Raw genomic sequence first — 25,064 nt, forward strand, 5'->3', positions numbered from 1 at the left:
CCCCAGTCGTTGCACACAGTTGGAGGCAGGAGGAGCTCGCGGTGCTCAGAGGTTGCTGCAAGAGTTCAGCTGATTCCAGTGTTTCACTCCACGTCACAGTTTAACTTCTCTGTTTGGGTGTGAGAGAGACTTGTTGGAAGTAGACCTCACCTGGTTGTAGCAGCCACAGAAAAGTCTAAATTATTTTGCTCAGGCTGCTGTCATAAGCTGGAAAGCATGGAAACTGTGTGGATGCAGATTTTTCAGCCATGTTTAAGGGGACTCTTTTTCACCTCACCTTCCTGCTGACTCCAGCAGAGCCGCTGCCTCAGCCTGGCCCATCTCTTGCACCATCTTGTAGAGAGCACCCTCCTTGTTTTGCAGTAGAGTGAAAGGACAGTCCAGCTCCTGGATGGTGCCACTGTCCAGCACCTTAGGCCAAGAGAAAACATACGGTGGTGTAACAGTTAACACAGGAACATTTTTTGCATATCTGTGTACTCTAACAGTATGAATTTATTAAAAAGCTACAGTCGGAATAGCTGAGTCACCAGTATACGGTCGCTGTCTATGATGGTGTTGAGGCGATGAGCGATGGTGAGCACAGTGCAGTCTCTGAACTTTTCCCGAATGGTTTTCTGGATCAGCTCATCTGTCCTGCAGTAACAACAAGAAAAACACTTTGAGAATCATGTGGGAAAAGTGTGTTGAGAAAGCTCCTGGATGTCTAGGAGCTCTCTGTACTAGTAATGTATCTGGAGGACCTTGGGTCAACGTTGGCCGTGGCTTCGTCGATGATGAGAATGCGATTCTTCCTCAGGACTGCTCTGGCCAGGCACAGCAGCTGCCTCTGGCCCATGCTGAAGTTGGAGCCTGACTCAGCCAGGACAGTCTCCAGCTTCCCAGGCAGCTCCTCCACCACAGACTTCATCTGTACCTGCAGTGAACATGGAGAGGAGAAACCTGTAGCTGGTCTGTGGGCAGTAACGACAAATCTGGGTGTGCTAATTAAATACTAGCCTCTTCCAGAGCTTTCCACAGGTCTTCATCAGTGTGCTGGTTGAAAGGGTCCAAGTTCTTCCTCACACTGTCAGTAAAGAGAACTGGGTCCTGGGGAGCAGAGGGGAGAGAAGTCAGGGAGAAAAATCAGTAGACTCTGCTACGTCATTAATTCTATGTACCGGATATGGATTTGGAAACGACACGCAGTATCGTATGACTTTGAAAATCTGTGTTTTGAGTTTAATTTACTGAAAATAAATGATATAGCAGTTTCAATTAATAGAAGAATAACAGAAATGGATAGCATTATTGTAACAGTGAGATTGTAACTACGTATTTCTTCAGGCAGTTGAAGTGTCATCTGATGTTGTACCTGAGGAATGATGGACATCTTCTGACGCAGGTCATGTAGGCCAATCTCAGAGGTCACAATACCGTCGATGTAGATCTTTCCCTGGGGCTCTGCCAGGCGAAACAGAGCCGAGACCAGAGAGCTTTTCCCCGCTCCTGTTCTACCCACAATACCAACCTGACCCACAGGACACAAAACATCAACAGCTGATCATCACTCAGACCCCAACCAGCTGTTCTCCACAAACCGATGTGTCACCTTCTCTTTGGGTTGAAACGTGGCGTTGATGTCTTTGAGGACCGGTGGTCCATCCTTGCTATAAAAGAAGTTCACTCGATCAAAGGTTATCATTCCTTGGCTCGGCCAATCAGGGGGAGGACGCTTCTGAGTTTCTAAGGGTGCTTCACTCTTTAGCTCAGTGTACTCCACCACCCTCTCCACTGATGTCATCTGAAAAGCCAAGAGGTCTTTTTCAATTATGCTTTTTGTAGCCTATGTTAACGTTCATTCATAGGCATCAGGATGTTTTTATATTTTTTAAACCCCAAAACCGAAAATTCCAACTTTCCTACAAAGGGCTTTATAATTTGTACAGCATACTTTACTGTAAGTGCAGAAGTCAAGTGTCCAAAGTTTTTGTACAAATGAGGTATGATCAAAATTTGAGAGGATTAAGGGAAATGGAAACTTTGCTCCATGTAACTGTCCATTAAGTACATTTATCTTCACCCACCAACATCATTTTCATCAACATCATTCATTCAAAAAAAACTGGAAATACAAAATGTCATCACTCAGTTCTTACCATGTTCTCCACCTCTGCACTTTGTCTCACTGTCCACTGGAAGTTTCCTATCAGTGTTACAGCATAGGTCAGCACAAGGCCCACCTCTCCAGCCTCCAGGCCTAATGGATCCAAAACATGATCAGAAATCAGAGGCTAGTTCAGGACTTTCTTCTGCATTAACTCACTGTGTGTGGTTAGGGTATTTAGCAAACTAAATGCAGTTAAATTAAACATTTAATTGTGTTTAGTTTGCTAAATACCCCAAGCCCACTAAGGGGTGTTAGGTATTTTAGCACTACGGTTAGCATTTACTGGATATTGTTTTATAGTGACATTATGCAGGAAAACTCTGTCATTCAATAAGGCCCCTTTGTTTTAGTTATTTTTCTCTTTGACCCAAGAATTGATGTGTGAGAATCACAGGCTGGTACAAGGTTGAAATACCACAGAGATCACTCCCTCAGCTACATTAGTTTCTTAATCTTTTAGATGCCTGTTGAAGGCCAAATGGTTTGTTTCAGATTTCACTAATGAAAGAACTCTTCGTTTTGTGCCTTGAAAATATGTCGCTGAGATAATCACAATTGTAGCTGAACTGATAAACTACACAAAGGATGCTTCTTCACCCATGGGCAGGAAGACGCTCCCTTATCTTGGTCTGTACTGGTTTAAACTGATAATCTGCTGTCTCATGAATTTTACCCTCTATATAAACTGTTGTACTTGTGAATAAAGTTGAGTCAATTTGGGAAGACAACCTGAAGCAGTCTCTGTTTTCTTGTTCTCCCAAGCTGCTCCCGAGCTCGTACTAACACGCTGAATGGCATGCTTGAATATTACTTGAGAATATATTTGACTGTGTTACAGACTAAGGGACATTCTCTGCTGATAGACGTCCACGCCTCGAAGGAAGTCGATCCACGGATTAGGCCCTGGAAACCGTTTCCTTCAAGGGGCTGGTTGGTTTAAAAGTTGTGGAACTGTTTGGTTTTTCTTTCCTTTATTTCTAATAGTTTAAGTAAAGGTTTTAATAAACGTCCATTTATGGCAAATCTTATTAATCTACATTATATATTCTTGACCTGTTGCACAGATTCAATTCAATTCACATCAATTTGATTTATATAGCACCAAATCACAGCAACAATTGCCTCAAAGCACTTTATATTGTAAGGTAAAGACCCTACAATAATACAGAGGAAAACCCCAACAATCATGTGACCCCCCACGAGCAAATCCTTTGGCGACAGTGAGAAGGAAAAACTCAGTTTTTATAGGAAGAAACCTCTGGCAAAACCAGGTCAGGAAGAGGCAGCCATCTGCCATGACTGACTGTGGGTGCAGGGAATAAGACGGGACAAAGACACACCCTGGAACAGAGCCAGAGATGAACAATAACTAATGAATAAATGCTGAGTGGTGTATACGCACATAAAGAGTGAAGAAAAAGACTCATCATGGGAAGCCCCCAGCAGCCTAGAGCTATTGCAACATGACTAAGGGAAAATTCAGGGTCAACTCATCCATCCCTAAATATATGCTTTATAAAAAAAAAAAAAGTCTTAAAAGTAGAGTTTGTCTGTCTCCTGAATCAGGGCTCTAGAGTGCGACCAATTTGGTCGCAAATGCGACCAAAATTTTCAGTGGTGCCACTAAAAAAAAAAAAAAAAAAAAAAATTGGTTGCACCTGTGCGACCAACTGTTCGGGTAGCAAAAAAAAAAAAAAAAAAAAAAAAAAATCTGCAACCTTCCCTGTGGTCAACAACAGACACACATTTTGCCCCTATCGTGGACTAAACCAATCAGAGATAGTAAGGGGCGGGACCTCTCTGATTGGCCGTGGTCCAGTTGAAAGTGCAGGTGGAAGTGGGGGGGTGAGTAGCTTGAATAAAGCGATATCAATTCATTAAATCCTGAATCGACTTTTAAATATAACTGTGTTTTGCCAGAAACGCCAGATTCTCAGATTAAAGCTCACAAAACCATTTCAACAACAACCAAACAGCAAATGAGAGCAGGTACACGGATTCCACACAAAGACGTAAACACAGAGGACCGACGCATCAGAATCAACTTTGTCTTTCTCGGCTTTCTCACCCGACGGCCCGTAGACGGACACTCTGTCGGAGCTTAGCGGTTCTGATGCGTCCGGTCCGCACTGTGTTTACGTCTTTTTGCGCTGATTCTGAGCTGCAGGTTTTGTCTCTCTCCAACCAAAATTCACCGAGCAAGCAGCAAAAGAAGCAGCAAACTGCGCTTCACATTTGATCAATGTCGTCATGAATTTTGCTGTTTTGCTTCCACGACTATTAAAAAAAAAAAAAAATCACACTTCATGCACAGCTAGCTCTCTCTCTCTCTATCTCTCTCTGTACTTCAAGAACAGTTTCCCGTCTCCAATCTCTGTTTTCTGTATTATTCATTCACTTATTGCCCACCAGTCTATCATTGTTTACAGCGCTGTGGCTGCTGTCTTTTTCCTTTCTTTTTTTCACTTAAATGACCTCGGACAAGAAAGCCTATTTTTTCTGTTGTTCAATACTGAAGAAATTTAAACTTTATATGCAGAACATTGTAGAATATTTTTAAGGTTATCTGCTATAAAAAGCCAGACCAGGAAAATCTGTGTTTTATTCTCAGTTACTTTCACACAAAGGCCTCTGCTGTGATGTTCACAATTCTGATGAAGTCAGTACTGATAAATGATCAGAATTATAATATTTCTGACTGTCTGAGGCTAAAAGTTGAATCGAATCGGGACTTTGAAAACCGGAATCGAATGGATTATAGAAATCAGTGATGATACCCAGCCCTAGTGAGCAGCCTAGGCACGACAGACGTGGATGTAGCTGTAATAGGAAAAGAACTATTGCTAACTTTTCCTGTTAAGTTAAGGCCTGATCCTTCTGAAATTCATAGCCAGTGCTCTGACACGGTGTCATCAATCTTTGAATGCTGAAAAAGCACAGTGTATCCAGAAAAACACATTATATTATATTATATAAATTATTATAAAATTTGTGTGCGCCCAACTTTTGTGCCGGTATGCCTAACTTTTTAAAGTTAGGAGTACGCCCATGGCAAAAAGTTAGTCTAGAGCCCTGTCCTGAATACAAACTCCACAAAAGAGGGGCCTGAATACTGAAGGCTCGGCCCCCCATTCTACTTTTAAATACTCTAGGAACCACAAACAAGCTTGCAGTCTGAGAGCGAAGTGCTCTAATGGGTTGATAGGGTACTATTAGGTCTTTAAGATGAGATGGGGCCTGATTATTCCAGACCTTGTATGTTAAATTCGATTCCGGATTTAACAGGGATGCAATGAGGAAAAACCAGTGTCGGTGAAATGTGCTCTCTTGGTCTGGTCCCTGTCAGTATCTTTGCTGCAGCATTGCGGACCATCTCAAGGCTTTTTAGGACGTTTTTAGGAGATCCTGATAATAAGGAATTGTAGTCCAGCCTAGAAGTAAGTTTTTCAGCATCACTTAAACGGAATGTTTTTAATTTGAACCAGATTCCGCAAATGGAAGTCCAACACGTTTGTTTACCATATATGCACTGAATGATATATCCTGGTCAAAAATGACTCCAAAATTCCTCAGTGTTACTGGAGGGTTAGATTTTTATAGGTGAGTACAATAACCTCAGTTTTATCTGAATTTAGAAGCAGAAAAGTAGACGTTATCCAAGTCTTTGTCTTTAAGACATTCCTGTATTTTAACAAATTGGTGTGTGTTATCTGGCTTAATAGATATATAAAGCTGGGTGTCATCTGCATAGAAGTGAAAATGTATGCTATGTCTTCTGATGATACTGCCTAAGGGAAGCATGTATAATATAAACAGAATTGGTCCTAGCACTGAACCCTGTGGAACTCCATAACTAACCTTAGTGTGTGAAGAGGACTCTCCATTTACATGTACAAATTAGAGTCTGATAGATTGATATTCAAAACATTGTACAGTACCTTTAATACCTACAGCATACATAATCGCTGTAATAAAATAAATCAAGGATTTTTTCCTTCCCACTGTCGCCAAGTGCTTGCTCTAAGAGGGTCCTCTGATGGTTGGGGTTTTCTTTGTATCGTTACAGACTCTTTACCGTACAATATAAGGCACCTGTTGTGAGACAGTTTGTCTGCATGGTGCTTTAGTTCCTCACCATGTCTGAGTAAGACGCAGCCAAATGCTGTGAGAGTGATGAATATGGAGCAAATGCTGTCAAGGCGTAGTGCAAACCAGCGGGAGGTCATCAGGAACAAAAACCACGCCTCTGCAACGAGACGAAAAAATGCATTTCATTATAAAGAAGATGACCAGGTTAATCTTTTGAGCAGGTTCACTTTACAAGACATTTCATGAGACCCAAATATCTCACACATGTAATTTATTATAAAGCGATTTGTACAATATAAAGCGCCTTGAGGTGACTGTTGTCATATAAATAAAACAGAATTAAAGTCTTCCAGGCGTCTTCGCTATCATTATTCCACTATCATTACTGATTTACAACATTTTTAACTTTTTTTCAGCTGGAGACGCATAGCTTATCTTCCCAAGGCCTCTTAGGAGAGATAGTTGAGCAAATGATCAACTTCGAATTGACCTGTGATAACCTTTCTTAAGAGGGAAAATGCCTTTACAAATATGCTCCCAGAAGGTATTCATTGACAGACTGAGAGCAAATTATCCAGAATTCCAGTTCTACTTGGAAGTATGAGTAGTTTTCTTTATCGCTTGAAATTCCTTTAAAATCAGCTAAAAAATCTCAGTTTTAACCATCCATAAAGAGTAAACCTGAATGCAGGTCCTGATGGGCATCAAATGCCTTCTTTAACCTCTCCTCAGCCTTGAGGGCTCTGATGGTGGAAAGACCCTGAAGAGACAAGGACAGGTGGGAGAAGACTGGACTCCGCGCTGTAGGAAAAGATTAGCTGTGAGAAACTGTTAAACAGCCAGCGTCATTGAACCTACAGTTTAAAATGATGAGTTTATGATAGGATCGGAATAAAAATAAGCGCACTTGTTGACTCGAGACGTTTGACATCACGTGAGGTACGGAGGTAAAAGCTTCTCAAGTACAGAAAGATTATTAGGAGAGGAACAACAGGGATGAGGATGAGAGGGATGACTGAGGCTGCCACCGCGATAACGCCAGCATTCTGTAAAAACAACTAAAACAACATCGCATAATCAGAAATACTCAAATTACTGAAGGATCCTTTTAAGTGAGTCTTGTGTGTATATAGCACATATAGTAGTCTTCACTTGATAGAAGTCCACAAAAGTGATAGGTAGCATGAAGTCCATTTGGCTGACATCTTTGGAAAATCTGTTGAGTATTCGACCTGAAACAAGGGAAAAGGAACAGAAACATTATATAAAGAGAAGACTATAAATCATTCAATCAGTAAAAGCAAAGATATGTCAGCCCTGCACCCAGCACCATTATCATGTTAAGGATGTAGGCAAGTGTAATTTTTGTCCTTTTTCTTAGTGTGTACTGTATGCTCTAGTGGGCTAATGCTAGCAAGACGCTAACATTGAAGCTACCTGGACAATCCAAAATCAGTGGGTGATATCACTACGTCCATCTTTATGCTGTCTATGTTCTGAACATGAAGCTTTACACCATACAAACCAATGCTTTCACCATTCATTGAAACGTTGCCTTATGACAAGCACCTCGGTGAAAGTGGGGAGGAAAATCCCCATTCCTCCCTGAGCCTGGTTTTACCAGGAATCTCTTCCTGTTAAAAGAGAGTTTTTCCCTCCCAAAGCACCTTTATGTGGCTGTTCTAACTTGGAGTGCCAAGTATGAATAAAACTGGATTGAACTGAACTTAATAGACCTTTTTTTAGAGGTTTAAGGCCAATGTCATCTTGGAGAACTCAGACAACACTGGAATATGTCAGGGATGTGTTTTGACTCCAGTTCTCTTCCTGGTAGAAATAGACTGGGTTATTTGTAAAACTATAGGCAAAACTCCCAATCGGTCAAAGGCATAAGGCAGGATATACCCTGATGTAATTCAACGCTTTTTCTTAAATTTAAAATAAATTCTGTGTAGGCCTCACCTATGGGGTTGACATCAAAGAAGGTAACCGGGGTGTGGAGAACAGCACTAAACATGCTGTTGTGCAGAGTCTGAGCTGATCTCACCAGCCCGTGAAATATCACCAAACTCCTAGCAAAACCAAAGACCACAGCTGCTGCTGTCAAACCTAAAAGTAAACACAGCAGGACTATATTAGATATTAGACCTGAAGACTCTAACAAGAACTATAGGTATTACTATAACTATAGGCTTACCTGAATAAATACCGAGGTAAAAAGTGAGATCAAACTTTCGAAATGAGCTAGTAACATCCATTCCACTGTCCACGCTAACAGCAGTGGCTGTGCTGTTAGAAAACTCCTCCCCTGCCCTGTCAGATGACAAGACAATTCAATCAGGTACACACGAAATGATAACTGATCTAATTTCATTTAAAAAACTGTCAAATGAACAGTATAAAGTTAAGCTATTGCATACTGTATTTGCCATTAAAAATATCCACATTGGTAAAGTTCTTACCAATATACCAGCCACCAGTCCTGCAGGATATATGCAACCTGTTGAAACGGACCTCTCTTTAGATCAATTTTTGAAACACAGCATGAGGAAACCAAGTTCCATGAAATGTGTGGGAGGGTGGGAAGGTTAAGTCAGGTTAGAGCAGGGGTAGGCAATCTCAGTCCACGAGGGCCGGTGTCCCTGCAGGTTTGAGATGTGTCCTCAAACCAACACAGCTGATTTAAATGGCTAAATTAGCTTCTCAACATGTCCTGAAGTTCTCCAGAGGCCTGGTAACGAAATAATCATGTGATTCAGGTGATTACCCAAGGTGAGATCTAAAACCTGCAGGGACACCGACCCTCGTGGACTGAGATTGCCCACCCCTGGGTTAGAGTCACTGTGACATTTCCACATGATTGTACAGTGAGGGATTTAATACTGATAACAGTTAATACAGACAGGTAACACCTGGAGACAGAAAGAGTGCAGGAAGGGTGTTGAAGGGTCGGGGCTTACCTCAGCTATTATGCTGAGCAGTATTATGACCATTAACACCAAAGTGTTACAGCCTGCTGTGAAGTACTTAAGGTAAACATGGCCGCTAACATTTCCTTCAGCTCGAGTTTCTTCTGTAATAGTTTGAGCAACTTCAACCTGCAAAACAATAAAATAAGTTTAGTGATAATAGACTTGCAGGTCTATTTTAACCCAAACTATTCATTTCTACCTCTGTCCATCCTTGTAATTAGGTGACTACAAAATGCTGCCATTTATGTGGGGACTCTTAATCTAATCTTTTGGAAATATACCTACATGAAGCTGATCAGTGCAGCTGCTGTCTGGTAGCAGGAGGCTGCTGGAAGAACAGTGTGACCCATGTGAGCAAATCGTCCACTGGCTGCGTAAAGACAATTTGTCTGGGTCAACCGAACATGACCCAACTGAATGTGCCTCCACATCACTTCTCAGCAGGGACACAATATCCAGGCCAGAGGTCTGCAGCTCACTGTAGGTTCCCTGGACCATGACATGACCCTGGAGAAACAAATAATGAAAATGAGCAACAATGTGTTTTTCAGTACTTAATAACAAAAAAGTCAAAAAGGCTCATCTGAAGGAACGCCTTCCTTCGGAGAAAATCATTTCTATGAATTTGGAAAATTGGAAAACCACCATTAAAAATCAGTTGTGAAGCTCCTTCTACAAAATGCAGAACCTGTGAGTAAAGGGGAACACATTAAAAAGGGGATCAAGGAGATTTAATTGGAACTGTACACAAAGCCGCGTTGCCTGTTTATCCCTGACACTTTTCAGCTCGTCACCTAAGCTAACCTAAACCTAAACCTCCCAACATCACTCTACATAATGCTGGATCTCTTTCCTCCAGCTGAAGCGTTTTTTGACAAACTGAATTAGATTTTTCATCTGAATGAATATGTTTCCTTAACTTCTGTAACTGAGTAGTTTTGTATTAACACATCTGGTCCAGAGACTTTGTGTTGTAAGTTAAAAAATTAATAACAATTTGGAAACGGAAATCTCACCTGACGACTGGAGATCAACGTGTGCTGGAGCTCACTCTCAGAGATTACACACCTCAGAGTAACAAACTATAACTGGTGAATGCAAACATGTTTATCCCCTGCCTACTTAAACCAGCATAAAGGGGGACAAACCTCCTTGAGGACCAGGATCTGGTCAGCCGTCCTCAGATGCTGGAGCTGGTGTGTGATGAGGATACGACACTTGTTCTTCAGCAGGCCACAGATACACCTGATTTTGATAAATAAGAGGGGGTTTCTGCACGTTTGTGACTGTTGCTTTGAAATAGTTCCATATAAATAAAACTGAACTGAATGGAATTAAAACAGTTCACATGAACTTCAATCATGCAGTGTGTACTGTCGAGCATGAGCACAATTCTCGACACCATTATTAATCAGGGTATACAGATAATTAGCACCGAACTCTTTATTACTCACTGCTCAAAAAGATGTTTTCCAACTTCTGCATCCACAGCACTTAAAGGGTCATCCAGGAGGTAGATGTCTGCATCCTGATATACAGCCCTGAAAACAAGGACACACAGTGGGGGAATCTTATTTGTCAGGAAAAAGACTGAACTTTCACATAAACTATAGCAAATGTAACAGCACAAGTGTGTGCATGCAGGGTAAAAATACATGCACCCCAACATCTAGCTACTTGTTGCCTCTAGTTTAGGTTCCTTAGAAACTCAGACTAACATTTGAATGCGTCACGGTGATACAATACGTGTAAGTTTTCTTCTAGGTAGCGTTCTTACTACATGATGTCCATGTACCTTGCCAGGTTGACACGAGCTTTCTGTCCCCCACTGAGTGTGGCCCCTCTGTCCCCAATCAGTGTCAGATCTCCATCTGGGAACAGCTGCAGGTCCTGAATTTGAAACAATGGAGGCGTAACTTGCCTACAATCATCAAGGGCATAAATGTCATGATAATTTTGAGTTTTTAATGATTTATTTGAATTGTTCTTTTTCCAGAATTAAACGATTGTACAGAAAAAAGGCCCTGCTCCAAAGTCAACACCTTCAAGCTTGAGTGAAATTTGCTGTTCCCCCACATGGACAAACAAATAGCTTCTGATAAAATGTTTTATGGTCAGACAAGAGAAAGACTGAGCTGTTAGACCACAATATATTTAGAGGAACAAAGGTGAGGCTTTCAAAGGCAGCTCTCCCAGGATGGCCAGCTCCATACCAGGAAACTAACCAATTTAAACAAACTGCCAAGAAGAGTGGTCAAAATATCTAGACAGAATCCACCAGAAGATCATTGATGGCCTCCAAAAGTGTCTGTTTGAAGAGCAACTTGCAAAGTGATATTGAACTAAATACAGCTAAATGAACACCAATAAATTGGTGAGTATATATTTGAGGTTGTTTGTATATTTTTGATCCATAGATTAGAAAAAATCCCAAATAAAAGCTTAAACTTGTTTTAAAGTTATTGAAGATGTGTGCTGTACAATCATTCCACTATAGAAAAAGAACAGTTAAATAACCATGACATTCATGCCTGGGATGAGTGCATGCAAACTTCTGACCACAGCTGTACTTCAAATGAGACATAAAAGAAAAGCACAACTAATACTGCTTTACTTTCAAGAAAAGATGTGACGTCCCAAAGTCAAATTTCAGAATTTGCTCCTAAACTATAGCAAACAATGCAATTAATCAATATGATTATAATTGACTTTTGAAGGCTGCTGGCTTTTATCAAGGTCATCTGATCATATTGTTGGAGCTAATCAGCATTTTCTATAGGTAGGAACCCACCTTGTAAGATTTTACACCAGAGGGTAAAGAGCGGTTCGCCTTGAGCTGCTGGCCTAACATGAACTGGTTAACTTGCAGCATTATATCTCACCTTCTTCAGAGCACAGGCTCTGAGGACCCTCTCATACTTTTTAGGATTCAGTTGTTTCCCGAACAGGATGTTGCTGCGGATGGTTCCAGGGAACACCCAGGGTTGCTGGGCTGCATAGCTTATTTGACCTATGACCTTTAATGTGCCTGTGTCATAAGGCAGCTCTCCCAGGATGGCACTGAGCAGAGATGACTGAAGAAAACACAGATGTTATGAACATGTGACCCTGAAAACACAATTTTGATACTCAATGTTCTGACCTAAAGGCTAAATGGTAAGTCAGTTGCGGACCTTTCCGGCCCCCACTGGTCCGATCACAGTGAAAAGCTGGTGTGACTCTGCTGTGATGGAAACATTGTGCAGAGATGGTGCATCCAAACTCTAAAAAAAAGAAGAAGAATGTATTAATTAATGCACAAATTTTGAATTTAAAATTATGCAAGATGACTCATTATCAATATGAGTTTTAAACTTTAACATTTACCTTATCCCAGTAGCAGGTCAGTGCCTCAATTTCAATAGCGTTCTCCATTTTTCCCTCCAAAGGCAGTGCGAGATTTTTTCTTTCAAGCTCTTCCAGGATGAGAAAATTCTTGAAAGATATTTAATGGACACACGTGCTTTGAAACATAAACTAAATTAGCACAGTTCTCTTGCTTTACCTATCCACAAATTTAGAAACAACTACATTTAAGATTAAAAAGAGTTCTGATGTCACCACCAATCTTTTATCCATTTTTTTGCAGGACAGTTACAATATCTGCAATCAATCTGGACATCACTTTAGGATCTATTTGACAGATGGATTCTCCATGATGGAAAACATCATGAATTTCAATTCTATTTTAGTTCAACAGCACCAAACAAGCATCACAACAACAGTTGCCTCAACATGCTTTATATTGTAACCTAAAGAGACAATACAACAATGCAGAGAAAGTCCCAACAATCAGATTACTCAGATGAGCAAGCACATGGTGAGAGTGGGAAGGAAAAAATCCATTTTAACAGGAAGAAACCTCCATCAGAACCAGGCTCAGGGAAGACCGTAACATTAAGTCAACACGATTTTTGTTATGTAAAGTTCTCTGAACTTTTTAGACAATAGAAAAGTAGTAAATCGGTCATTATGGTACTAATGACAGATATCAGCTACGGTTTTGTTACTTGTATTCCAATTTATGAAAGAACAGAATTACCTTAATCCTGCGAATGCTCACAACAGTCTCTGACAATTTCTCAATGGCCAGAGGAAAGAACAGGGTCACTGTGAGCTTAATTGTACCATACAGGGATGCAGTGACAAACACACTGCTGGCAGTGATGGTGTTGCCCAGGAGGGCGTAGACAGTGAAGGTGACAAACACTGTCATCTTGCTGCTGGCAAAGAATGAAGCCATGTTGAGTCCTCGCAGGTAGGAGCTTTTTAATATCTGATGAATTTCTTTCCTAGGAGTAAAGAAGAACATAGGGAGGCTTAATATGTAAAATCAGAAGACTTTATTTAGAGTGTCACACCACTGTCAAAAAAAAGAATGCTCAAATGACTACAACTGAAATACTTACGTCTAAATAATTATTTTCTTCATCAGACCATGAAGAGTGCAAAGACATACTAACATACAAGACCTTGAACTATCAGGCCTCATCTTATCTTAAATATCACCCCAATAGAGCACTTTGCTCTCAGACTGCAGGCTTACTTGTGGTTCCTTGGTTATTGTAGTAGATAGAGCGACTTCAGCTTTCAGGGCCCTTTTCTGTTGAACCAGCCCCCAGTTTGGATTTCAAGATTAGCATTAAAGTTTTGCTTTTTGATAAAGTTCATAGTTATGGCTGGATCAGGTGACCCTGGCCCTGAAACCTACCTAATTTATGCTTGTGTTTCTTCTTCACTAACCTCTTTTCACCCTCTGTTTATACACCACTCTAGAGTTAATCATTAGTTATTATTAATCTCTGGTTCTCTTCCACACCATGTCTTTATCCTGTCTTCCTCCCCTAACCCCCAACCAATTGCACCAGATGGCTGCCCCTCCCTGAACCTGGTTCTCCCAGAGCTTCCTTCCTGTGTTTTTCCTTCCCACAGTTTTCATGTCTTTATCACATATTTTCTGTGCATTTTTTGTATTTTGTGGTCTTATATTTATTAGCCTACAAAGATTGAGTTAACAAGGTTTATCACGTATAATATGTGATTCTTGATATATTTACAGTGATGCTTCTTGTTTTGTTTTTTTTATTTCCTCTCACACAGGTGGTTGTTATTGTCTTTTTAAGTTTGTATTTAAGCTTCCCAGTTTGAATGTTAGACCCTCGTGAAGTTTCTCTAGTCGATACACGTAGGTCAAGTTTATCCTCGCTGTGCTTCTACAAATTGCATTAAACTTTTTTTTATCTGGCAGTACAGTGGTTCTGAGTTTTCTGTTTTTTTGTCAGGAAGTGGTACAGTAGGCAACGTAAAATCACCGAACAGGGTCACTGGATGGTAAATGGACTGATTCTTATATAACCCTTTTTTACTCTCGAAAAAAATGAAAAATAATGTACATTTCAAATTATACAAAAAGGTATTTTTCAGGGAACACAAAATGGGTTAACAATTTAAAGCTGTTGTGCAGCAATGGAGGTTGATCAGGTCTTGAAAGCTGGTGCTACTAATTCTTACAGGTGTTCCAGCTTTTCTGGATTACTTACAACCCCCTCTGCCTGCATGAAAGCAGTGTTGGAACACACTGTGGTACCATGCCCTCGTGAGCATCAGCTGAACAGCACTGTACTGCAAAAAGTAGTTTGTGGTGAGAAAAAGGTTTCTGAGAGTTAACAGCTTCCGTGATCGGTGGCTAACAGGGCAACAGCTTTAAACACAGCTTAATAATGGTCATAGTAAGTCTCAGTTTCAACTGTGAAGAGAAGACTTCGAGCTGCAGGTTTGACAGGACAAGCTGCAGGAAGAAAGCCATCGCTAAGACGTCAGAATAAGACAAAGAGGCTTGCCTGGGTCATGAAACATCGCCACTGCACTACTGAAGACTGGAAGAAGGTATTATAGAGCAATGAATCAAAATTTGAAATCACCGGTTCATCACGCAGGATCTTCGTACGCGAAAGGATGGCTCTACAGTGTGTGGCATCAACTGTCAAACATGGAGGAGGAAGTGTGATGGTCTGGGGCTGTTTTGCTGGATTCCAGCTCGGTGACTTGTACAGAGTGAGAGGCACCCTGAACCAAAATGGCTAACACAGCATTCTGCAGCGCCATGCAATACCCTCTAGCTGGTCAGGGTTTCATCCTATTGCAACATAATGACCCAAAACAAAAGTCCGAGCTATGCCAGAACTACCTCAGGAACAAAGAACAAGATGGTAAGCTGGAAAACATGGAGTGGTCTCCAGTCTCCAGACTTAAACCCCATCGAGCTGGTTTGGGATGAACTGGACAGAAGAGTGAAAGCAGAGCAACCTAAAAGTGCCACACATTTATGGGAACCTCTGCAACCGATATGGGAAGAACTTTCTGAAGAATATTTGATCTCTGTTGTAGAAAGAATGCCACGGGTGTGTTCAGCTGCCAAAGGTGGAATTATAGAATACATTTTGGTCTATAAATTGATTCCATGATAATTGTTTTACTTGAATTGCTTATTTGTACTATGCTTTCACTTCAGAGTGCAATGCAACATTAAACTGCATAACTTTCAATTATAAAATGGAAAAATTGGGGTGTTCTAAAACCTTTGACCGGTAGTGTACGTGTATCGAGTCTGTCAGTACTTGCCTGACTACATTGTGCCAAGTGTAAAATTTGGTGGAGCGGTGAGATCTGGAGTTGTTTTTCAGGAGTTGGGCTCATCTTAGTTCCAGTGAAACTAACTCTTGATGCATAACAAGACATTTTGGACAATTTCATGCTCCCAACCTTGTGGGAACAGTTTGAGGACGGCCTCTTCCTGTTCCAACATCATTGTGCAACAGTTCAGAAAACAACATCCAAATAAACATGCATCAATGAGTCTAATGTGAAATAACTTGACTGGCTTGCACAGAGTCCTGACTTAAACCTGACAGAACATCTTTGGGAATAATTAGAGCGGAGGCTGTGAGCCAGACTTTCTCATCCAATATCAGTGTCTGACCTCACTTCTGGAAAAATGGTTAAAAATTCCCATAAATATACTCCTAAATCATAATAAACCTTATGGATTAACAATGGGATGTCACTCAATTTCATATGCGTGTGAAGGCAAACGAGCAAGAACTTTTGGCAATATATCTTGGTGTTGCATGTATCTCATGCAACACCAAGATCATGTGTTAGTTTGCTTGACCAAAGGCTCAGTCCAGCATAGCGTCAACATATCGTTTGGTAATGATGGAATGCTAATACTGGGAATACATTTAGCTTGACTCAGCAGAAAATGACAGTTAATTATAGATTTGACCTTACTTTAGAACATTAGCAAAACAGCTTTAAAAAAAATTGTTTGTCGAAAGCTTTGGTACGGCCTCTAAGGACATTCAGTGCGGGGCCTCTCACAAGAATGTAATGATTCAGCATCTGCAGAGGCCCCGAAGCCTGAGGCCTTGCGCTTGACGGAAAGAACGTAACGTTCTTTGTTTTGTGTTTTGATCAAGATGAAGGGTTTTGTCTCTTCTCTACAAATCATTAAAAAAAAAACAACTTAAAATCCATTTAAAATATAAAAATAGACAAACCATTTCACCATAAATCAACCCTGTGTTAGAATCCAAATGTACACATTACTTCATATTTACTACATATTTAGTAGTTTTGTAACTGTGGATATCTTAAGAAGTCTTTATTATCAAAGACTCATTGAGACTTGAAGGTTGACTGTAAAACATTTTTCTTCCTGAAACTGTAACCCTGAATTAATCATGACTACAATGCAACCCAAGTTTTCACACAGAAAAATAATGTTGAGCTGTTGTATAATCCACACCAAAAGTTCAAGCTTCACCGACTTCCTCACTCTCTGTCTGTACATGGCCAATATTAAAATACTGGCTTCTGTAAAGCAAACCTCTTTATACCATATCACCCCAATAGAGACTTCTGACTTACACGTGGTAAGTATTTAAAATCAGAATGAAGAAGGCAGAGCCTCCCATTCAATGCTGGTCACTAGTAGTGACAAATTTCCTCTGTGGTTATTCTAAGTACATTTAAGCTGAAGATGGATGGAAAGTTTTGAAGGCTACAATGGATTACTGCTTGATGTCACAAGGACTGATTTTGAGTGGGTTTCTTTCAAAGAATCTCAGAAGGTGTTGATGGGAACAATAAGTGACAGTTAACATATAAAGTGCAGAGCAAACATAAAGGATTATCATTAACCAGACATCAATGCTGAGAAAGTTGAGGATTAATGAATTAATACAAATCTAAGCTGTTCTTTAAGAGCAGTACATCAAAGCAATAAGGAATTCTCCTTGTTGTTAATTCTGATTAATTCTTCTTGTAGCTAATCCATATGAACTCCCATGGGCCCTAAGAGGTTACCAGAAAAAACTGTGATTGCAGTGATTTAAAGAAATTGATGAGCTCTGCAGAGATAAGAAAATCCAATACAGATCATGCTATTAATGAAATCTCTTTACATTTTCCCAGACATGCCTAACTTTATATGCTCAAGCTCTTTGTTCTTGTTGATGAGGAGACTCATAAGCACACATAAAACATTAGGCACACCAAAGGATGTTTTCAACTGTATACTCTAACTAAAAAAATATAGGAAAAATCATGCTGGATATCAATGCTGACTACACTATGGACTGTGTATTGTGTAAGGAATGAAAGGATGTCAGATTGTTTCATCGAAATGAAAATTATCAACCTATAGAGCTGAAAAATATATATTTTGTTGAAATATCACTGCAGCAGCTCAAAATGGTACTTAGCAGTTTGTATTATTCCCATAAGTTTAACTGACTTGATGCTATAATCTCATCAAAAAGTGTTCCTTTGATTTTTACATGTATAGGACCAGTTCTCCGCTGTTCCAGAAGAGCACAGTGGTTCAACATGGATCTCCGCCTCCAGACAAACCACACATTATGTGAACCCTACATTTCTCATTCGTTTGGCAAATGAGAAAAGTTCCTGGGCTGATGGAGCAAGCCTGATCTGTGGTATGATCTTTCTTTATGCCCCTGAAGTTTATCGGTCCTGTTCACTATTTTAAAAGACAGCTAAAGACATGTCTGATATTTTCAGTTCATTTCATTTCCACATGTGTCGAAGCATTAATCATATTGGTCGTTCCAAATCATAAAACTGCAGGATGACGAGTCAGTTTATTAAAATATTTATTTTGACAGTTTTTGATTCACTGTTTATACTCATAATTATTATGGGAGCACATTATAAGAAGAAGAAATTCCTCTAAAAAATTAGCTGATTCTTCATAAAACCTGTAGTTCTTACCTTCTGACTTCAGTCACCAGAGCTGAGAACGGTTTCTCCCAGGCATACATCTTGATTATCCTGATACCAGACACCACTTCGTTCATGATACGGATTCTGTTGTCAGTAAGGACTGCTGTTTTGCTCCTGCAAATATAAGCACCATTTACACTGTGTCCATTAGAGGCTAAAAAAACCATCTAATCAAAATTGTATAAAAACAGGCAGACAATGCGCATAATAAAAGAACGTTATCGTCAGAAACAATAATGTCCAGCTTCTGTATTCTTCGTCCATACCTGAAGATGCCAAAGAGTTTTCCAAACCAGGTTTGTATCGGCATCATGAGTGCGATGGCTGCTACACCTGCCAGGCACGAGGCACCGATCTCATACCAAAGGAAAACAATGATCACCACTGCTTGGAGAGGTCCCACCCACAGGTAGTGCAGATTAAGTGTAATCTATAGAGAGCATGATTGTTGACGTGCAGAAAACATGCTGGACAACTTGTCCAAACCTTACAATTTTTTACAAATCTGTGTGAAGATCTTGATGTTAAGGGCACAACTTGGTTTAAAAATGTCATCAAATACAATTAAATAATCTCATCATGTGTTTGAGTACATGATTCTCTTACCTCATCGAAACGATTAACATCATTTGAAAGGAGGTTCACTATTTGCCCAGTGGTTGTTTGTCCCATGGATTTAGCACTGAGTCTGAGAGCCTGATGAGAGGAATTTTACTTAACTGCTCAAAAAACAATTTTCACAACACCGACAAGTATAGATGGATCCATCGGAACATATTTCTGACAGAGATAAGCTGACAACTCTTCATTTGTACAGATTTTTCACTGACCTTCCTGTAGATCATGTGACACATAGCCACTCTAATCCTCATGCCTGTTCTTAGGACATGATAGTAGTAGAGATGTTGGAGGATAGTCAGTCCAAGCGTGGAGATGGACATCGCAGCAGCGTAAACATACGCCATGCCAAGACTTCTCTGATCATCGGGGTCACCATTCTCAAAGAAAAGGATTATCTTCCCCAGAAGAAGTGGCTGGATCACTTTGATTGTCTCCTTTATGACAAAGACAATGAATGCAAGCTTACATTCATCCTTTCCCAGACTTTAGGAAATGGGTTCAAATGGCTGCTAGATATTTGAGCCAATTTTTGTTACAAGAAAGGTCTCTGAGTACATTAGCATGCTTATTATTTCATTACAAATAACTCATCTGACACCTCCACATGACCAGTCGACATACCAGGAAAAAAACAAATATCCCAGCCATTGCATAGGACCTTCCATAGCACTTTATAAGGACTCTGGTGAGTTTTGGCTTCAGGAGTTCCTTTGTAGCATGTCTAACTTCACGGTCCCAAAATCTGCAAGATAAACATGGAGATTATTAGATTAGGCTAACCTATGAGGTAACTGTGAAAGGTACAACTTCTCTGGTACAAACAGAAGTACACACTATAAGTTGAAGTTAAGCAAACAACATTTTATGTCAATCTAGACACAACATTGATCTTTAGACCAATCTAGAACAACAAATGGCAATGTAACTATTTAGGATATAGTCACACCAACATTTTAAAAAAATCATTAGCAAATAAACCTTCCAAATGAGAACCATACGGCCGCACAGTGGCAACATACTCATTTGTTACAAGAAGTATCAGGTTAATGGAATGGCAAACAGCAATTCAATGATCCACCAGTGACACTGCCACTTACATCTTCATCAAATGAATGGCACAGAGAGCTGGTTAGCATTTCTGACTGAGAGAGCTGGGAACATTTACACGTGTGGCAAAAAAGAAGCTACTTCTTTAACAATTTTATAACAATTACTATTAAAAACTATTAAAACTAAGTTAAAAATAAAAGCAAAATTTAAGTGTGGACTTCCTACCATCACCAACTGCTTGCTCAAAGGGGGTCACTGACTTGTTAAGGTTTTCTCTGTAGTATTATGGGGTCTTACCTTACAATACAAGGTGCTTTAAGTTGGCTGTTGTTGTGATAAAATGGAACTGAATTATTTAAAAGTAATGAGCTTTATTACAGCTCTTTCTGTTGAACTTTTAGTGTTATTTTTAGTGACAGGATGCCTGTTGGGAGCATCGGCATGTTTCAGGGAGGCCTAAGGTTGGGTTTGGCCTGTTGTGAAAGGAGTTAATACATCAAACAGGAATAAGTAGATTGACCTGTCAGAATAACACATCAGGTGTGACTCACACTACGGCAGCACTCCCTGGCAATTCAAAGAAACACACAGCTACTGAACAAGCATGCAGTCTCTCCTGGCAAAGCACCAACAGCTACCTGCTTGTCTACAGATCATATTTGTACAATTCACCAGGGGAAATGAACCCCTGAAGAGGTGAATACAAACAGAAATATCATCAATAGATGGCAGACTCCAGAAAAATATTTTGGGGTATTATTCTACTGTGGTAGACTGGCCAGAAATGACTTTTTTTGCATCATAAATAGATAACAACGCTTCTTCTTCTGGACTGCTTAAAAGACCAGTTCATAAATAGTACTAAAAGTGATCAAGAGCTCAAAAACCTCTGGTGCTAGGCCAACCATCCAGCTACATGTAAAGGAAGTGACAACAAAACCATAGGGTCTTAACCCATAACTTTCCTGGGTAGAAGAATTTTTTAATGTTATTCAAGGCAATATTTGACTAAATCACATGTTGTGAAATGGGTTATTTGGGTAGTATGCATAACCACATTACTCATTGACTCAAAAATAAATCTCTTCTCAAACTGGTCATAGAAAATTGTAAGGACCTATGTCTGAGCCATCATCTTCTCAGTCTCTCAGATTTGACTTTTGTTAGTGATCCAATAATGCAACACAGCAGTGTAGTACCTCTGTAGCTCCTCTCCCAGGGCTTCAGACTGATCCTCTTTAAGGATGCTATACATATCATTTTCCTCAAGTCTTCGCTTTTGGCCAAGCTGCAGCAAAGGGGTTAACCAGCTGAAATAGAAAGACAGAAAGTATTCATGGCGCTTCACCTGTCCCTCATTTTTCCATATTTCGGCCTTATTCCAAAAGAAGGATTCGATTCATTTTCCACCTCAGAATTCTACACACGATACCCCACGATAAAAAGCAAAAAAAGTTTGCTCGGCTTTTTGTACTTATGATATTTTACTGATGTCTGGGTTTTAAAAAATTAGCTTTACAGATCAACTTGGCTTAAATCACACACATTAGCATGCCCGTCAAAGTCCGCCTTCCCTGGACACACACACTCACACACACACCATCCCATATCCACCACGTTTTTCAAAAAAATACTAACAATAAAAAAACACCCAACTTTAACTTTAAGAGAATAAAAAAACAGTATAATGGGACAGTTCATCTTAATTTAACTCTGTGTTTTTCTGGCAGTAAAAGCACCTGTTAATAAGCACCTGTTTGCATAGCCTGGTGTCTCAGTGTATGACATTCAGTGTATGTCAGGTTAGCAGAGGGGAAAAGCAGACGTATCAGAAACAACATAGCAAAGTTTTCTGCTTCTCCCAGTTTAATAATTCTCTGGTCATGTGTAGTGAAGCCTCCCTTGGTATCTAGAAAGAAGTGCACTTTGAACATTCTGAAGGTGAGTTATTACTCAGTTACTCAATGCTTTCAATATAGACATCAAAAGACCAACCACATATCTATGTAGTATTTGTTTGTGTGGTACTCATACTATGTATTAAGCCAGTTTAAACCATGAGGGCTACATTAAAGCCTACAATTGCTTTTCCCATTCATGAGTTATGGTTGAAAAACTCAAACAAGTCCAGAGCTACCTGACTCAACTCTGCTGTTCAAAATCTATTCCACAAATAAATGCACAGAAATAATACACACAGCGAAAAGCTGCACATACTTTCTGTGGATTTAGTATTTTTTATGACCTAATAAAATAACCCAGGAGTTTTTTGTTTTGTTTTGTTTTTTCAGTGTATGGAAGTGATTCTACCCACTTTGAATTAAAGTAATCAGTCTCAGTTTCCACTATTATGGTCTGAAGCATGTAAACACCGGCTTTTGAATAAATTCTGAAGTATTTCTTGCTTGCCTCATGTGGTCCGTGGGGCACAGCATTGCTGGGATGGGCTAATCCTATTGATTTTTCAATGCGTGATCAAGTTATGAGAAACTATTTTTTTCAATTAAAAATGCATCCTGGCACAGATTAAATCCCCTTGTAAACGGGTTCATAGTTCTAGTTAACTCAGAAAAACCACAATTAAAACGATATACAAACATGTATGCATGAAATCAGCAGTTTGTTGTTCTTAACTGATTACCTCACCGCTCGGTCAGAGTTAGATCACGCCGTGAAATCACACTTACCACAAAAAAACTCTTGAAAAAAAGCTGGCAGTTGCCAGCGGGTTGTGCCTGCCGCCCGTGCTTGTCACCTCCATGGTCATACTGGGGATAGCTCAGCCGGGCGCATCTCTGCACGCTGTACGCTCCACTTCATTCGGTCCGTGTAGTAAGTGGAAGTTATGTAAAGCTCAACCAATAACTGTTCAGGCTGGAATTTAGCCGTTTAAGTTATTTAAGATCGCTTCACGTAACTCCACCTACACGACCATCAGTGCAAATTGAAAAGGAAAGTGAAACTTTATTATTATTATTATTAATATTATTATTACTACAGGACTAGAGGATGTCGTGTTTGGAACTTGAAAAGTAAGGGAGTCATGTGATCTTTTCAGTCTAGCTCTACCTGTGCAGCATTATTAAAATATGTCTGCTTTCCTAACACCTCAGGGTTTACACAGCCTCTCGACTTCTGACCACTGGTACAGGATCCAGCACAACCGAGACCCGGAAGAAAACAGACGGACGCATGGATGTTTTGCTTTCACACACAGAAACTTCCGAACGAAGTCCGCGAACCGTGCGTCACTACAAAACAAGTGAGAACGTCCACTCCGCTTATTGGCCGGTTGGGTGTCAGGGGCGGGAGCGCTGTGCTCTGGACTGCGTGTAGAATTTTTTTTTTTTTTTTTCTCAAAATCTTTATTTAAACATCAGTACAATACAAAATGGAATTAAGCAGTATTACAATAATGGTGATGTACTTACAGAAGAATTGTATGCATAGATAAACAAATACAAGAACAGCATTCAAAAACAACAATAGAAACATGCTAGGGGGAAAGTAACTAATCAAGCCAAAGAATAAAGTGATTGAAAGATCTTGATTTTTTCACAAACACCAACAGTTTTTATAGCTTTTGGGTTAGTGGAGTTCTTAATAGAGTTAAGATACTGTACAAGTTCAAAGGAGAATACATAGAAAGAGGGATGTCTTCCTAAATATTTGGACTTGTGAATATGAAATTTAGCCATTAAAAGTAACAAGTTAATCATATATCTGTTATCAAAATTGAATTGTTTTTGATTTTTGTGCAGACCAAACAAAACATATTTCCAAAACAGTACAAATCCTTTAAATATATTTTCTGAAATAAAAACACATAAGCTCTGCCAAAAATCTTGTACAAGGTTACAAAACCAAAAAAGATGTGTAGTAGATTCCTTGGAAGTTTTACAAAAGCTACAGCTTGTATCAATGTCTAATTTGAATTTGCTTTGAAGATAATCTTTAGAAGGATAAATTCTGTGTATTAATTTATAAGAAATATCTTTAATTTTGTTGGTAATTAAAAACTGATTAGGGAGTTTCCAAACTTCGTTCCACATAATACCATCTGACAGCCGGTTCCAGAAAAAAATAACATATGGTAGCGTGGTTATGGTACTCTGAAATAAAGCTCTAATCGATTTATTGTTGTTTTTAGATTGCTTAGAAAAGCAAATCTTGCCAACAAAAGTTTGTATGGGAGATGTCAACGGCCTGTGGAATGAAGTGATATTAGGTTGATTCTTAAACAGCATACAAACCCCTGATGGTATTGAGCCAAATACTTTGGTATAATCATGACGATTTATAGCAAAATTGAAGTGTAAACAAAATTCTTCATAGGAGAAAAGCATACCATTTGAGTCAAATAATTGGTTGACTAAAACAATGTCATTCCTAAACCAACTATCTAAGAAGAGAGATTTTCTTTTAAATAAAACATCCTTATTATTCCAGATATAATAACTGTGTGGACTAAAGTTATGCTTGTAAATAAGGGTCCAAGCTAAAAAAGCTTGACGATGAAAAGCAGAGATCTTTAAAGGGATTTTATCAATATCAAAATTACAAGTAAGGAAAAATTCAGTGCCACCTAACTTAGAAAACATGAACACAGGTATAGCATTCCAAATGGAAGTAGGATTAGTAATTAGATTCTTCAACCAATTTATTTTGAATGTGTTATTTAAAGTGTTAAAATCTAACACATTAAGTCCTCCGTTGACATAGGAGTTCATAAGAACTGTTTTTTTAATGTAGTGTGTCCTATTTTTCCAGATAAAGTTGAAAATTAACTTATCAACCTCTTTTATAAGCTTTTTATCAAGGTGCAATGCCAATGCAGCGTA

General features: G+C 39.5%; 1 protein-coding gene across 1 annotated transcript; it reads right to left on the bottom strand.

The window, feature by feature from the left end:
- Window positions 1-104: 104 nt before the first annotated feature.
- Window positions 105-23,085, bottom strand: LOC146608559 (ATP-binding cassette sub-family C member 4-like). The gene is made up of 31 exons (XM_085348827.1): window positions 22,911-23,085; window positions 21,423-21,533; window positions 19,795-19,915; window positions 19,383-19,607; window positions 19,159-19,248; window positions 18,819-18,982; window positions 18,541-18,666; window positions 13,292-13,541; window positions 12,577-12,684; window positions 12,384-12,473; window positions 12,093-12,284; window positions 11,006-11,100; window positions 10,665-10,751; window positions 10,359-10,455; window positions 9,496-9,717; window positions 9,199-9,336; window positions 8,701-8,738; window positions 8,436-8,551; window positions 8,201-8,347; window positions 7,391-7,470; window positions 7,146-7,296; window positions 6,920-7,039; window positions 6,285-6,395; window positions 2,139-2,239; window positions 1,592-1,783; window positions 1,355-1,510; window positions 1,000-1,089; window positions 744-916; window positions 531-636; window positions 273-411; window positions 105-145 (listed from the first exon to the last, which is right to left on the bottom strand). The coding sequence occupies exons 1-30, from the start codon at window positions 22,988-22,990 to the stop codon at window positions 274-276; spliced, it is 3,915 nt and encodes a 1,304-aa protein (XP_085204953.1). The 5' UTR covers window positions 22,991-23,085; the 3' UTR covers window positions 105-145; window position 273.
- Between the last annotated feature and the right edge of the window lie 1,979 nt (window positions 23,086-25,064).

Source organism: Diplotaxodon limnothrissa, linkage group LG23 (assembly GCF_057381915.1).
Source record: "Diplotaxodon limnothrissa isolate DT_005_m linkage group LG23, D_limnothrissa_male_GT1.1, whole genome shotgun sequence".
NCBI classification, from domain to species: Eukaryota; Metazoa; Chordata; class Actinopteri; order Cichliformes; family Cichlidae; genus Diplotaxodon; species Diplotaxodon limnothrissa.